Below are 17422 nucleotides of genomic sequence, written 5' to 3' on the forward strand. Positions count from 1 at the left end.
CACTGCTGACCCTGCAGCAGACAAGCTGCAGGTGGGGATGATGCTACCCAGCCCGACCAAGGTAGCTGCAGCACCAGCTCCTAGGCAGTCGACGGTAGATCGGGTAGAGTTCGCTCACCCCACCTGGACTTGTTCCCAGTTGGGGCTACCGGAGTCGACCTCACAGCGACCGACAGTAGATCGGGTAGAGTTCGCTCGCCCCGTGACGGACGACCCTTGGGGGGGGGCAGTGTCGGCCAGCCCAGCCATGCCAGGGAATGTAACCCCGGGTCGCCTAGCAGAGAACCGGGCAGAGGCGATACGGTTCATCTGGGAAAAGAACTGTGATGGCTTGGATGTCGAGCAGCGGGAGCAGCTGTGGCAGGTGCTGTGGGACTTTGAGAGCATTTTTGCCCTCAGTGAGAATGAGGTGGGCCTCACTCACTTGGTTGAGCACCACATCGACACCGGGGACGCGCGACCAGTTAAGGTGCGGCCCCGACGCCTGCCTTTGGCCCAGCAGGAGGCTGCGGATCAGGAGGTCCGTGCTATGCTCGAGGCGGGAATTATAGAGCCTTCCGACAGCCCGTGGGCGTCTGGCGTGGTCATGGTTCCCAGAAAGAAAAGTACCAGACCGCGGTTCTGTGTGGACTACAGGCCGCTCAATAAAGTGACAAGAAAGGACTGCTACCCGCTCCCGCGGATAGATGAGACGTTGGATCTGGTCTCTGGGTCTGCGTGGTTCTCATCGCTCGACCTGCGCAGTGCTACTGGCAGGTCCCCCTCACCGCCGAGTCCAGACCTAAGACAGCGTTCTGCACCCCCAGAGGACACTGGCATTTTAAAGTAATGAGTTTTGGACTCTGCAATGCACCAGGAACGTTCGAGCGCTTGATGGACACAGTGCTCTCGAACATTCCGCGGCAAGAATGCTTGGTGTATTTGGACGATGTCCTCGTCCACGGTGAGTCCTTCCAGACTGCGTTGGAGTCTCTAAGGCTGGTGCTGGGTAGAATTGCTGCGGCTGGACTGAAACTGCACCCAGAAAAGTGCCACTTTATGCGGCGAGAGGTGGAGTTCCTGGGTCACCGAGTGAATGGAGACGGCATCAGCACACTGGAGGAGAAGGTCAGCGCCATCAAAGACTGGCCAGCCCCAAAAGATCAGAAGCAGCTTAAGAGTTTTTTGGGGCTTTCCTCGTATTACAGACGGTTCGTGAGAGGATTTTCTTGCATCGGGGCGCCCTTGTTCCGGCTTCTTCAGGGCAACCAACCCTTTTTGTGGACGCCGGACTGTCAGGAGGCATTTTCCAGCCTGAAAAATGCCCTCATCAATGCTCCTGTTCTCACTCCACCTGATCCAGCCTTGTCTTTTGTGCTGGATACGGACGCTAGCAATGTCGGCATGGGGGCGGTGTTGTCACAGGTGGGGCCGGAAGGTGAACGAGTGGTGGCCTACTTCAGCCGCATCTTCAATAAGAGTGAACGACGATACTGTGTCACCAGACGTGAACTGCTGGCAGTTGTTTTGGCTGCGCGTCATTTCAAGTACTACCTATGTGGCGTTCCGTTCACCATCAGGACGGATCATGCTGCGCTGCAGTGGTTGATGTCGTTCAGGGAACCAGAAGGCCAAGTGGCACGGTGGCTGGAGGAGCTGCAGGCGTTCCACTTTGCTGTGGTACATCGGGCTGGAGCTCAGCACGTCAATGCTGATGAACTTTCCCGGCGTCCATGTGCTGTTGGCGGCTGCGGCTACTGCGACCGGCGGGATGCCAGGGAGTTGGAGCTGTGTGGGGAGGCGACTGCCGCTGGACCATCGTGCTGCATCCTGGAGGCTGTGGACATTGCAGAGTGGGCTGTCAAGCAGGAAGAGGATCGTGATCTCAACCCTGTGCGACAGTGGGTCCAGAGTGGCAGGAGGCCACCCTGGGAAGGAGTGATGGGACTCTCTGTTGGCGCCAAGGGCCTTTGGAGCAAGTTTGCTCTCTTACGCATGAAGGATGGCGTGCTGCAGCGTGCGTGGAAGGATCCAGCGACCGGAGAGGAGAGGTGGCAGGTGGTGGTGCCCAGAGCTCTTAGAGAGTCGGTACTGAGAGCATGCCACGGGGGCACGGGTACCGGACACTTTGGCAGCACAAAGACACTCAGACGGCTTCGACAAGGGTTTTACTGGGGCCAGCATCGACGGGACGTGGAGGACTTTTGCCGGCGGTGTGACGAGTGCGCGGCCTACAAGGGCCCTCAAGACCAATCGCATGCACCGCTTCAGCAACAGAGAGTTGGGGCGCCCATGGAGCGGGTTGCTGTGGACATTATGGGTCCTTTTCCCGTGACGGACAGAGGGAACCGTTACGTGCTGTGTGCGATGGACTATTTCACAAAGTGGCCCGAGGCATACGCACTGCCAGATCAGGAGGCAGAGACGGTGGCGGATGCACTGTTGGAGGGCATGTTCTGCCGGTTTGGGACTGCAGATATACTCCACAGTGATCAAGGAAGAAATTTTGAGTCCAAGGTTTTTGCTGCCCTTTGTGAACGCTTGAACATGCAGAAGACGCGAACCACCCCTTTGCATCCGCAGAGTGATGGTTTAGTTGAACGTTTTAACCGCACCATGCAGCAGCAGCTTGCCATCCTCACCTCCGAGCGCCAACGTGATTGGGACCAGCATATTCCAATGGTGTTGATGGCGTATCGTTCGGCTGTCCAAAGTTCCACAAGCTGTACTCCTGCTCTGCTGATGCTTGGCCGGGAGATCCGGACACCAGCGGAGATGGCGTTTGGCAGACCACCAGGCAGCCCCGAGGATCGGCCGGGGTTGGAATATGCCCGGAGACTGCAGGATCGTTTGGAGGCAGCGCATGTCTTCGCCCGGGACCAGCTAGAGAAAGCTGGTGCACGTCAGAAGCGGAACTACGACGTACGCAGCAAGGGGCGGAACTTCCAGGTCGACGAGCTGGTTTGGGTGTATACACCGAAAAGAAAGAAGGGACGGTGCCCTAAGTTAGACAGTCATTGGGACGGGCCGTGTAGGGTCCTTGAGCGGGTGGGGGAGGTAGTGTATCGAGTGGCAGTTCCCCCCAAGGGCCGGAGGGTTGCCCTACATCGGGACAGGTTGGCTCCGTACCGGGGCAGTGGTGTTCCGATATTTGAGGCCGGGTCTGTTTCACCTGCCATTTCAGGACGAGTGGTGGATTCAGGTTCCCCAGATCCCACTCATGTTGTCCCTGTTCCTCCGGTTGGAGACAGAAATGGCACGGGTCCAGGCCGACCCAAGAGACAGAGGCGTAGGCCGCAGCGCCTAGAGGATTTTTTGTTGTTGACCCCCTCGGGGGCGAGGGTTTCATAAAGGGGAGGGCAGTGTAATATCTGTTCCTTGTTTTGTGCATGTGCTGGCTGGGCCTATGGGTAGTGAGTGACGTCATAGCGAGGGGACAAGGAGTTTAGGAGGGAAGTTGAGGGAGAGAGCGTGTGGATGATGGAGCGCATGGGCGTGAGTTGTGGCCACCAGCAGCTCTTGTGTGAATGTGTACTGTTCTCCGTGACGATCTGTGATTAAAAACGACGATCAGACTGCATCCGCGACTGTGTGCATCTTTGACCACTTCGAGGGGCATTACAATATTTTGGATTAAAACCATATGGAAAGAAGGAACTTGTTTTATGTTCCGCGTGTGTATGATGTTGTTGAGGGACACAGGTAGCTGATGCACATAAGGCAGTAGCACTCGCTGTCCTAAGAAGAGAAGACAGGAGTTTGGCCAAGAAGACCGTCATGTTTCTGTTGAAGATTTGTGTGGATCTTTTTTTTTTCTATTCCTTTTGAGAGACTGTGGCCAATGAGGGAAATATTGTGCTATTTGCTTTCTTTCTTGTGTTTTTGGGAACCATCCTTATTTTGTGTGCTAATTGAGTTTTTTTCTCTCTTTTTCTTCGTTCTGATGGCATTGTTCGTGTGTTGTTTTGACACATAGACAACATTAAATGTCTGTTCAACCAAAAGAACGAAGTTGAGCCTTGCTTTGAATTAAAAAGAAGTAACAGTCAGAACTCAGGGGATTTGTGCTGGAGAGGAGGGAGAGAGAGCCGAGGCGCCAACAACGAGCAGCTCGTTAAGAGTGTGACGTCGCTCTCTAGCATCGAAGGAACGACGGACGGCGTGCACGGACTACGATAGCAGATGCAAGCAGAGGCCAGTAGTGGAGCGTGGTTAACTTCTACCAAGTAACACGTTTAGAATAAGATGAATGTGAAGAAGTGGATTAATTTTGCTAACTTTGAAGGGACTCTGAAAGTGCTTATGAGTAACCTGCTGTGGTCTGAAGTACAAGTTTAAGTTGGGAAATAACTTGTTTGATTTAAAGTGATAGTTATTTAAAATCAAGCCAATTACAAGCATTTTGATTATTTTAAAGCAGACAGTAAGGTATTCAAACTCATATTGTTTTACATATTATATTGCAAGTCATTATCTTGATGGACATTTAAAGTAATGTTTTCTGCTTGTTGTATCTGGAAGGTATTAATTATATAGGGAATTGTATGGTGTTTGCAATTTACATTTAGGTACATATTTGAATAAGAGATCATTTACGTCATATATTTATAAAGTAAATATTTTACATAACGTGTCTGAGACACCATAGTTCTTGAGAAATATACTAAGCACAGAATATGCCTTAGAAATTTCAGCAGATTTACGTGATTTAGACCTGTCGAGCATTGGATCCAGAACTAAATTCATGTCTCCTCCAATGATCAAATAATGTGTGTTTAAATCTGGTAATGTGCCGATCAACCTTGTGAAAAATTGTGGGTTGTCCCATTTAGGGGCATAGACATTCACCATTACTACCGGGTAGTTATGCAGTTTCCCACTATCACAAAAGGCCCACTGGGGTCGTTTGTTACACTGGTAGAGACAAAGGGGAAATTTTTCCTGATTAGAATTGCAACTCCCTTAGTCCTTGAATTAAATCCAGAATGGTAAACATAAGGAAGCCAGCTTTGAGACAGCCTATTACTTTGTGAGGTGCGTAGATGTGTCTCTTGTAAAAAGACAATGTCCGGTTCGAAGGTTGACAAATGGGCAAATACTCTTTTTCGTTTGACAAGATTATTTAGGCCCTTCACATTCCAAGTAATAAATTTAGTATCGTGGGGATTAATTACATGATTTGAGCTAATTTCATGTTGCCATGTCCACATGAAAAGCAAATTATGCCAACAACATTGAAAAAATACCTGCAGCCAAAAACACCAAGGGAAAAAAAAAAAAAAATATATATATATATATATATATATATGTATATATATAAATATATATATATATATATATATATATATATAAATGAAAAAAACTATGTAGGTCGTCTCCCCTACCGAACTGGGGAACGACTACCACCCTCGCCCTAAAAGAGCCTATTCGTAGCATGTGATATTCTACAACACTGAAAAATAATCTCCACCAGGGATCGCCTGAAGAAAAAAATACATGAATAACTGAGAGGTTGTTACCAAAACATATTAACAAGGTTGACACCAATTCACCTTGTGCAAATTTAGACATTAATAATACAAATTTAATACGGAGTAGTATTAACAAAACACTAATGACTTGCCATTAGTACAAGCTGACATTTAGTCAATTGTCCATCAACAGGAATAAGGCAGGATACTTAGTCTTGTTGATCATGTTGATCACCCGCTGGCCGGAGTTGATTCTTGATATAGGTTGTGGCCTCGGCTGGGTCAGTGGAAACTTTCTCTCCCAAGGTAGTGGTGATCCTCAGCTTCGCCGGGTATAGCATCCCAAACCTCATGTCACGGCAACCATGAAGTAGATGTTTCACTTCTTTTGAAGCTTCCCTCTTCAATACTGTGGAAGGCAGATCCGGGAAAATGGAGATCTTGTCGCCATTGAAAATCAAGGGGCTCTTTTGTGCTGCTCTGCGAAGTACTTCTATCTTCTCTTGATAATAGTGGAACTTAACAATGTACGGCCTGGGTCTCTGTCCTTGCCCAGAGGCTGGTTGAAGGCTGCGATGTGGCCGGTCCTGTGCGGGAGCAGTGTCTAGGCCCAATGCCTCTTAGAGTAGATTAGCCACGGAAGAGACAGGCTTGTAACATTTGCTTTAAAATGCTCACGAATCCTGAGTATTCGAGCATTGCATCTGCACTGTCTCCCCTCCAGGTCTTCATGCTTCGTACACAAGGCTGACACTGTCGCTTTCAGGCCCACAACTTGCACCTTTAAGTCCACAACATCGTCGGAGTACGTGTTGGTAGCTTCTTCCAGGCTAGTTCGACACTCCCGGTATTCCGCAAGGCTAGCGTCTATCAGCGCGATTTTGGCACAAATTTCCGACCGAATCCCCTTGATCTGATAGGTAAAATGACTGTGAAGTGAGTCAATCATATTGTTGAGAGCCTGGCATTTGCTTTCAACCTTAGATTCCAGTGCGGTGATTTTGGCGACCATATTATGTTCCAAGCTAGATGTAGCGGCCATTAGCACGGCCGTGTCCGGGGATATAGCATTGCTAGTGGCAGCCCCGGCCGCTTCCGACTTTTTGCCTCCTCTTGTACTAGACATTCCAGGAAAGTCGTTTCTGGCGGTGTCAGTCTTTGCACGAGTCTCCCAGATGACGGGAGGTAACGCTTTAGTGGCAAATAGCAAGTTATTTTTACGAAAAAATAGTGTATCCCTGCGGAGGTGCCAACTCACACGTCTTTACATGCCGCCGCTCACCAGCGCCCCCCAAGATGATGATTATTATTATTGTTATTATCATTATTATTAATATTATTGGACTATTTATTATTTATTTATTTATTTATTTATTTTAATGTTATTTTATAACGAAACAAAGGCTAAAACATTTTTTAACCCTCTTGTTATGTTGTGAGTTAAAATTGACTTGTTTAGAAAATCAAGGGAGGAAAAAAAACGATTTAACTTTGTCTCCTGACCATTTTCCATTTTTTAAAATGACCACTGTAAAAAACAGCATGCTGAATTGCCAGAGCTGGGCATCGCCTAACCGCCACCGCTTTCCGTCCTGCATATTTGATCGACCATATGGTCCCAGTCCATAACTCGTCGGCGACAGGTAATCGGCCTCGAGAAGGTAATTTTCACGTCACACGCACGCGCCGCACGTGCAGACACACTGCCAAACAAAGAAAAAATATCAAACAAAAACCACAGACACACACATGCACTGCGTGGTGATCGGTGAAATAGAAACAATATGGGGCACATGTCATTGCGTCTGTGGGACCGCAAGGTACACAACACTTTTTTATTTTTTCCTTACTCTTCCGTGTTTGAGGAGTGCGGCACCTGCGTGTGACGTGGTACAGGTTAAGTCCGTTCTCGACGTCGTTTGGCTGACTCGGACTGACTGGGACCACGTGGGTCGATTAAAATGCAGACAGGAACTAGGCGATGCCCAGCTCTGTGAATTGCACTGTATAAAATACAGGCAGTCAATTAGGGTGCAATACGGGTTCGTATGCTGTAAAAAACAGCATACAAAATAGCACCATGAAAAAATATGCGATGTAGTGAGTCCACGAAATCTAGCCGCACCGGATAGCACGTGCAGCTCGTATCACTATCTAGCGCACATAAATGTGGCTGGCAATATACAATACAATACAATTTTATTTATATAGCGCATTTCATAACAGCTAGAGCTGTAACAAAGCACTTTACATACAAACAAGAAAATAGCCATAATACAACAAAATGGAATCAATAAATGAACATAAAACACTATATACAATAGACACCGGAAAAAAGCCAAAAATTTCAGGTCGGATCAAAAGCCATAGAATAGAAATGTGTCTTCAACCGAGTTTTAAAAGTGCACAGAGAGGGTGCTTGCCTAACATCCAATGGGAGGTCATTCCAAAGGGAAGGACCAGCAGCCGAAAAGGCGCGATCCCCTCTGAGGCTCCGCTTGGTCCTCGGCACCTTGAGCAGTGCCTGGTCCGCAGACCTGAGGTTGCGGGAAGGTGCGTAGGGGTGGAGGAGCTCAGAGAGGTACGTCGGTGTGAGGCCATTTAATGATTTATAGACAAATAGGAGAATCTTAAATTGAACTCTAAAATGCACTGGAAGCCAGTGAAAGGAGGCCAGAATTGGCTTAGTGCCTAGTAAATCCCTCTAGCCAGTTCATGAGAAGCCGGAGACTAAGACAGATCTTTGTTGGTAGAGCGGGTCGTCCAGTGACCCAAGGACTGGAATCACAATTCTGACTGTGAGCTGCCAAAGTGCCGTTGTGCAAGACTCTCATTGACTTTGCCCTTGCATTTATAAATGAAAAACTGTTAAAGCAAATAAACAAATAATACAAGAGAATGCAAAATTCTCTCGGAGCCTCCGCAACCTATTCACCACCTCTTCCATCTCCTTCCCTCAGGGCGGTGCTATCCAACTATGCACACTAAAACCAGCAGACAATCCAACAGCTTCTTCCCTTTTGTAATGAACTTCCGAAACAGTTGACTTATAATTCCTTTGTGACATTTTGTCAAAAACACTTCTGTGTTGTGACGTTACTGTATTCATTCTTGTAACTTTTTCACGCTGTGTTATTTGCATCACTGTTGTTGGTCTTTCCTGACGCACTAGTGGTCACTTTAAATTTCTTTAGGACTCTCTGGATCATTTCAAGTGAAAAGCTGTATTTTCTGTAGAGCTTCATATTGTAAATAATTGATAACTTAATTTTCTTAAATTTGATACTTTCGCCCTCAACACACTATTATTTCAACTAATGTGCATGGTAGGCTATAGTGTTTGGTACTTACTGCCTTAGAGGAGACAAACAGGTTTGTCCTCTTTACAAAGCCACAATGATCTTCATCACGTAAACCACCCAGCTCCTTATTGTCAGACTGATTAAAAACAAACAAACAAAAAAACTAACACATACCCAGCTGTTTCATAACATGTTAGGACTGGAAGTACAAGCAGATAAGATTCCAGCGGCAGTGACCTTTTGTGTGCTCTAATTTGCTTCAAAGTGACTCAATTAACTGATGAATTACAGCATGGCAACATGAAGAAATACTGCTTGGTCGGGATACCAAAGCGATACCAAAATATCGATATTTCGAACCCAGAGTGCTCAATTTTAAGTATCGAACATCAAGCTAAAGTATTGATATTTGCAATTAATTTTTATATATATATATATATATATATATATATATATATATATATATATATATATATATATATATATAATTTATTTATTTATTTATTGATCTATAATTTAGAATGTTGTATTGTCATGCCCATCTAATCGAAATTACCGGCTGTAATTACTGTATGTAAAAAAAATGGTAGAAAAGTAAATTCAACTGATTCGGTTTTGTTTGCAGCTTTGTGTAAAAAAAAAAAATCAATAAATACATGTTTTTTTTTTTTTAAAAAAAAGGGCAATTCCGGTATCGAATATCGGATCGAATCCAAAATCATTGGTATTGCCCATCCCTACTGCTTGGCAATGCCCATTTAATAGAAATCACCGGCTGCAATTACTGTATGTGAAAACGGAAGAAAAATCAATTATGCCCCACCTTAGCAAGGGCTCCACCTTAATGGTTGAACAAGAGATTTAAGCCCTCCGTTAACGACTGTGAGGCGATAGAAGAGATACGGGAGCAGGACCGACACCAACGCAATTCCTAAGAGGGGTTCCAAGAACAAACTTCAGTGTGCGTGGTGAGTACTTTCTCCATCTTGAAGAGTTTTCAGGGAACACAACATTAAGGTTGGACACATTTGGTGTTGCACTTTATTCAATCAAGGTAAATATATTCATGGTAGTTTTAAGGTGTCTTTTTTTCAGACAGTGGTCTTATGCCACTTCAACCTTCCATGGAACTGTCGCTGCTTCCTTGTGGACGTGTCTATAAAACAGCTGACCGGGTCAGGGAAACCTTCTAAATAAGGCTCCCCGACCTGATCAATGCTGCGTCGCTCCGCCGCTGTTGAAGGATACTGCGCCGCCGTTGAAGATTCCTGCGCTGCCGTTGAAGGTCAGCTGCTTTTAGACACGTCACAAGGAAGCAGTGACAGCTCAGAGGAAGGCTGAAGTGACAGCCGAAACTGTCAGCAAGGTAAGAGAGTTTCTATTCACTGTAATAAGAAGACCACTGTCTGAAAAAAACCCTTAAACCTACTTTAACTAATAAGAAGACAAAATGAACATCATCATGGAAAAATATGTATTTGGAATCAGGTCAAAGTGGACATTGCTGCATGCACTTTGGCAAGCTTCTCCAATGAAGTTGTAAAGCAAGGACGTGCAGTTAGGGCAATTTAAGAAATATTCAACTGGTGCAAGCTGAAAGTTTTACCTAAAAATAATGGTATTTATTAAGGCAAAGCAAACACATTGTTTTTGGTTGTCCAAATTTAAAATAATTAAGTTGGATTGATTAAATAATACAAGGATTCTTTAACCTGAACATTCTACCTTTATGTATACCATATTTCTATATTGGAAAAAGGTATATTTTTATTTTGTACGAAGATTTGAAATTGTCATAATGCTAAATTAAAAAAAATGTTTTAAATACATTTGGAATGATAGGCAAGGAAAGGGAAAGGCAACTTTACAACGCATAATTACAAGTACAGCATTTATAAGCATCTAAAAATAAAAGAATTTAAGACGTTTAATACAAAATGCAGAAATAAAGCTATCTTACTAAAATTACTTAAGTTTTTACAGTGCAACAAAAAGATTCTTAAAATTATATTAAATTAAAAAAATAATACTTTATAAGAGCTCAATCATAGGTCTGGGAAATTAAGCACAGTTTTTTTAACCTGGACTTCAAAGCATTCATGCTTGGGGTTGACTTCATGCTCCTAACAAATAGCTTTATAAACCCTTTTTTTGTTCAAGGATTTTTTTGGGGCCCAAATGGCTAACATTTGTACTTCGAACCAAAAGGGAAACTTCTTCAGGACCCAAGTGTTCCATCAATGAATTACAATACAATACAATTTTATTTATATAGCGCATTTCACAAGAGCTACAGATGTAACAAAGCACTTTACCTACCACAACAGCATAGCCAAAATACAACAACTGAAAGCAATAAATTAATACAAAACACTATGTACAATAGACACGGGAAAACTGTAAGTCTCATGTCAGATCAAAAGCCATCGAATAGAAATATGTCTTCAACCGGGTTTTAATAGTGAACAGACAGTTGGGTTGCCTAACATTCACTGGAAGGTCATTCCAAAGGTAAGGACTGCAGCCAAAAAGTCCCGATCCCCTCTGAGGCTCCGCTTGGTCCTCGGCACCTTGAGCAGCTCTTGGTCCGCAAACCTGAGGCTCCAGGAAGGTGCGTAGGAGTGGAGGAGCTCGGAGAGGTATGCCAGGGCGAGGCAATTTAAAGACTTATAAACATACGATCAAGAATAGACAAACAAAGTCCACTTTCAAAAATACGTTAAGAAAATTCCTAATGGAAAATAGTCAAAATAAATGAATGTTGGGGTTCATTTCCCTTAACACATACCTTGGTGTGGGGTGAGAGCTGGGTATGTGAGGAATAGTTTTTTTTGTTTCTTGTTTTTCCCTCCATATTATCTGTGATTTGATGTGATGTGAGGCACATGCATACTTTAAATCCATGCATATTAGTACAGATAACACTGATTGTATTTGTGTGGGTTGTTTTTTTTTGGTTTGTTTGTTTTATTACTTAATAATGATACAATAAACATGTCATGTCATGTCATCTTCCAAACCGCTTATCCTATACAGGGTTGCGGGGAGTTGCTGGAGCCTATCCCAGCCGTCAATGGGCGAAGGCAGACTACACCCCGAACTGGTCGCCAGCCAGTCGCAGGGCACATATAGACACTGTCACTGAGCGGGAATCGATCCCACGCTGCCCGCACACAACTCAGGCGTGTGTACCACTACACTATCAGCGGACTACAATAAACATAATAATCTTTATTATTTTAGATGTAATACTATACACTTATTTAGTTTTACATATTCTGTATTGCTTTGCCTTTCACCTGTATGAACCCCAGGAAGATTAGCTCTTGTAGTTTGCGAGAGCTAATGGGGATCCAATAACAACAACAACAACAAATAGAAGCATCTTAAAATGAACCACAAAATGCACTGGGAGCCAGTGAAGGGAAGCCTGAATCGGTGTTATGTGTTCCATCTTCTGAGCTCCAGTTTGGAGACAAGCAGCAGCATTTTGGACCAACTGGAGACGTTTGAGGGAGGACTGGCTAAATAAAAATAAAGTGCATTACAGTAATCTAGCCGAGATGTAACAAAGGCATGGATGACTATTTCTAAGTGCTGATGAGAAAGGAGGGGCTTTACCATAGCCAGCTGTCTAAGATGAAAGAAGCTTGACCTTACAACGGCGCTGATTTGCTGGTCCAATTTAAGATCACTGTCCAATTTAAAACTCAAGCTAGAGACTGATGGCTTTAGATATGAAGCCAAGGGGCCCAGGTCAACAGGGTCGGATGTAGAAGAGCCACTGAGAACGAACACAGTAACTTCTGTTTTTTTTTTTTTTTTAAATTTAAGAAATTATGTGACATCCATGCTTTGATTTCCTCTAGACAGGACAAAAGTGGTCTTAAGGAGAAAACGTCTTTTTTGCTCAATGGGACAGATTTGACAGTCATCCACATAGCAGTAGAAGGAAATACCGTGTTTTTCAAAGGATGGAATCCAGGGGCAACAAATACAACGAGAACAGCAAGGGCCCCAAAATAGGACCCTGTGGAACACCATACGACAAAGCAGGACTCAGAGGACACTAGCCTAACAGAGAAAGTCCTGCCAGCCAAATAGGATCCAAACCACTCTAGAGCGCTTACACTAATGCCCACTTGGTGTTGCAAACGAGCCAAAAGAATACCATGGTCCATCGTATCAAATGCTGCAGACAAATCCAACAAAACAAGACATACATACATTTGCCAGGAGGATATTATTAAAAACACGCAACAGGGCTGACTCTGTGCTATGCATTATCTTGAAGCCTGACTGGAAAACCTCCATGACATTATGTTCATCCAAGAAAGATTTTAACTGAGAGTGTACCACTTTTTCCGGAATTTTAGAAATAAAAGGCAGCTTGGAAATGGGTCTAAAATTTGACAGCACACCTTGATTAAGGCCAGGTTTCTTAAGCAGAGGTTGCACTACAGCATGTTTAAAATGTTGGGGGACTACATCAGATTCACCAATACTCGAGAGAATCTCCTTAAAGTGGAAATTTACTCAAAGATATTTTTTTCAAGAATATGTTCCCAGCTGGGCGGCACGGTGGTCGACTGGTTAGCACGTCCGCCTCACAGTTCAGAGGTCATGGGTTCGATCCCAGCTCCGGCCTCCCTGTGTGGAGTTTGCATGTTCTCCCCGTGCCTGCGTGGGTTTTCTCCGGGTACTCCGGGTTTCCTCCCACATTCCAAAAACATGCATCGTAAGTTGATTGGATACTCTAAATTGCCCCTAGGTGTGATTTGAGTGCGGATGTTTGTCTCTGTGTGCCCTGCGATTGGCTGGCAACCAGTTCAGGGTGTCCCCCGCCTACTGCCCAAAGACAGCTGGGATAGGCTCCAGCACGCCCCGCGACCCTTGTGAGGATAAGCGGTACAGATAATGGATGGATGGATGGATATTCCCAGCTGGCCCACTAGTTGAAATACGGCATTCTGATTAATATTGCGTTTGTGGAATATGAGTTAAGCAGCAAAATCCACCCCTTTTTAGCCATCTCAGGAGGCAGCCATTTTGTCACTTCTGTCAACTAAAAATGACATCACAACTACTCAGTGCTCAGGTAATGACCAATCATGGCTCGGCTTCAGAAAACAGGTCAGCCGTGATTGGTCGTTACCTAAGCCCTGAGTAGTTGTGATGTCATTTTCAGTCAACAGAAGTGAAAAACTGGCCGCTCTAAGAAATGGCTAAAAACAAGTGTATTAACTCTTATTCCACAAACGCAATATTTATTAGAATACCTTGTTTCAACTAGTGGGCTTGCATAGAACTTATTCTTGAAAAAAATATGCTGTTGACTTCTCCTTTAAAGAAGTGAGGAGGAACGGAGTCATAAGGGGAGCCAGATGGCTTAATATGGCAAACCACATCCTCCAAAAATGGCAAGGAAACCGCCTCAAAGGAATCGATCACTGCGGCACAAGGACAGAAAAGTCAAATGTGTCGTTCGAAAAGAGCTGTAGCAACCTTGTCAATGAAAAACTGCAAAAATCTATCGCACATTTCAGGGGATGAGTCAGTGCAAATCAGCTCACGGGCTGAAGTTCAGAATCAATTGTTTTAAATAGAGCACATGGATCATGGCGATTAGCCTGAATGAGACTTGACAAGTGTTGGACTCCTTCACCTTTCTTTGGTAACGATGCCAGCAGTGCTTTAGGATTTGATAAGAGACCTGCTGCCTGTCTTTTTTTCCACCTGCATTCAGCTCTGCAGCATTCCTGTTTAGCTGCATGAGTACTCTCATTAAACCATGGCTCCGGTCTAACTTTTAGCCACATATATTTTAATGGAGCCACAGAGTCCAAAATGTTACGGCAGGGTGAATGGAACCTGTGTGTTGGAACCTCTGTGTTTGAAGAGGGAATACAAAAAGGCATCAGAGAAACAACAAGCAGTGAGGGGGTTAAAAACACGGCACCTGCGATCACTAGCAGTAGCTCTCACAGCACAGGAATACGTTACATCAAAGAACACAGTCATATGATCAGAAAGCACATTGTCCAACACTTTCAAATTTGAGACCGACATACCAAAAGTAAGGACAAGGACCAAAGTGTGTCATTGCTTGTGATTGGAGCCAGACATGCACTGTACCATATTGAAAGAGTCTATGAGTCTTTAAAAGTCCTTTGCCTGTGTTTTTTCAGGATAGACACGTGAATATTAAAGTCCCCCATAAACAGGATGTGATCATATAGCAGCATGATTTCGGCAAGAAGATTCGAAAAGTCATCCAGAAACTCCTTGTGGTATTTGGAAGGCCGGTATATGACAGCGCAGAGCACAGGGATGGCACTGGCAACTCCAAAGAAAGTGCCCTCAAAGCTTGTGAAAGATGTGGCGACTATACAGTGTTTATATGTAAAATTGTTTTTAAAAACAGTTGCCGTTCCTCCAACATGACCTGAAGTTCTTGGATATCGAATGTCTTTTAATGTCATTAGCAACTGAACAAAAATTTTGATTCCCTAAAAAGTCATGGTTTCAGTCGATACAAGGGTTCTCTGTCCGATGGCAATGACATGAAGATTGAATAGGTGTTATCAGCCTCTTCCCAAGGACAGTCCAGGTGCCTCGTGGCAAGGCATGGAACCTAGACGCCAACAAACTGACACTGTCCAACCAGCCAGCTCCCCCATCATGTTCACCTGGTTGACTTTCTCTCAATATAAATTTACAGTTCCTTTTCACTGTCTTTCAGGACAACAGCCACAATGTTTATTCTCAAGGTGTTCACTGTTGCCGTTGTGCTGATTGGTAAGTCATCAAATGATTACTACCAAGTAAGAAAGAGTAAGTGAAAGGTCACCATGTAACAAAGTTGTCAATTTTTTATCACAGGAAGCAGTTGTCTTTCTGCCAAGATAAAAAGACAATTGACAGTTACTACAGATGACGGGGGTGGACCTCCTGGACCACCAGGTCCACCTGGACCACCTTCAGGACCACCAGGTCCACCTGGACCACCTTCAGGACCACCATCTGGACCACCTGTGCCACCACCAGGACTACCTGGACCAATGGGTCCACCTGGGCCACCAGGACCAGCTGGACCAGAGGGTCCAGCAGGACCAAATGGTCCACCAGGACCACCTGGATCTGATGGTCCACCAGGACCACCTGGAGCAGATGGGCCACCAGGGCCACCTGGAGCAGATGGGCCACCTGGCACAGATGGGCTAACAGGACCACCTGGACCACCTGGACTACCGGGACCACCAGGACCACCTGGGCCACCAGGACCACCTAGTCCACCAGGACCACCTGGACCTCCAGGGCCACCAAGGCCTTGTCCTTATGGGCAACTGCTAACACCTTGGCTTCCTGGGCCAAGTCCACATAATTGCCCACCTGGTCCACCACCTTATTACCCACCTGGGTCGCCACCTTATTACCCACTTGGGCCACCACCTTATTACCCACCTGTGCCACCAGCACCTTATTACCCAAAATTCACACCTGGGGCAGCAGCTTATTGATCACCCAGGCCAACCACCATCTGGGCCACCTGAGCGACCTACATTTTCCTGGCCCACTGCCCCCACCAGCTGATGAAACAGTTTTTGATCCAATCATCTTAACAACCATGGCCACCCGTACCACCTTTTACTATGGATGTCAACGACCCATCTGTAACACCATCTTTCCAAGCTGGACCACCACTTGGACCACGTTTTATTTCGTATAACAATTAGCCACCCAGACCAAAACAAGACACCAGTGCAACCACCTGTTATCGTGGATAAAAAAAAACAACCTCTTGGAGACCAAATTGTCAACCTGCCCCACCACTTGTGGGACAACTCTCGCCAACACCAATTACTCCAGATGAAAATAACCCACCTGAACCAGCACCCTGCCAACCTGGGCCACGATCCGGACTATCTGTTACTTAAGATGAAAACAATCAACCTGCAACATAACCTTTAAAACCTAAGCCCCCACTATAGGACCTACCTGGCCAACACCAGTTACTCCGGATGAAAACCACCCGCCTGGAACACCAACTGGACCAACATCAAGTCCACCACCTGGGCTACCTGGACATGTCACCCCCAACCATAGAAAGAAAGTGAATTGTTTTTATTCCAAAAGAAAACTTGTCATCATGCATTTGGTCCTAATTGTTATGATCATCGTGTGGTTGTTGAGGTGTAAATGCAAAATTCCCATCCTTGCCACCTGCGCTCAATTCCAATAATAAAGATGATTTTTCAAAAATTGTGAGCGCTTGGAGGTTTATCGCCTTTGAAACTTTAAACGCTCCTTTGAAAGCCTGACTGATTAGGGACTGCAGATGACTATGTAGTTGAGTGGGTCGTTACCCTGACTTTGTGCATGGTGGTTCTGGGTTCAATACTTCTGCTGGAACAATCTGAGTAATGACATTTTCGACATATTTTATAACCACTCTTAAAAATCAGAAACCTGCATGGAAGCCAACCCCTCTTCTGGATTACTGACTGTTTTAAAACCAGAGGTCACACATCCTGACAGCTGATTTATTTCAATGACATTTTGGGAAGCCGTAAAAAAAATTGACTGCATGGTTAATTGCCTTTGAAACATTAAACACTCCTTTAATAGCCTACTGATTAGGGATTACATCTGTCTGAGTGGGTTGTAACC

The 17422-nt window shown here is 45.1% G+C and overlaps 1 protein-coding gene across 1 annotated transcript; it reads left to right on the top strand.

Annotated features, from left to right (window-relative positions):
* The first annotated feature begins 9607 nt into the window (after positions 1-9607).
* On the top strand, positions 9608-17014 carry LOC147148092 (uncharacterized). The gene is made up of 3 exons (XM_086027496.1): positions 9608-9720; positions 15495-15550; positions 15635-17014. Exons 2-3 carry the CDS (start codon positions 15508-15510, stop codon positions 16270-16272), a joined length of 681 nt encoding a protein of 226 aa, XP_085883622.1. The 5' UTR covers positions 9608-9720; positions 15495-15507; the 3' UTR covers positions 16273-17014.
* The last annotated feature ends 408 nt before the right edge of the window (positions 17015-17422 follow it).

This window comes from Filicampus tigris, chromosome 4 (genome assembly GCF_054856515.1).
Source record: "Filicampus tigris isolate MCC_2025a chromosome 4, RoL_Ftig_1.0, whole genome shotgun sequence".
NCBI classification, from domain to species: domain Eukaryota; kingdom Metazoa; phylum Chordata; class Actinopteri; order Syngnathiformes; family Syngnathidae; genus Filicampus; species Filicampus tigris.

Coding starts and splice junctions, on each gene's coding strand:
- LOC147148092 (XM_086027496.1), top strand. CDS start 15,508: ATGTTTATTCTCAAGGTGTTCACTGTTGCCGTTGTGCTGATTG. Junction 15,551..15,634: donor TGTTGCCGTTGTGCTGATTG/GTAAGTCATCAA, acceptor TTTTTATCACAG/GAAGCAGTTGTCTTTCTGCC.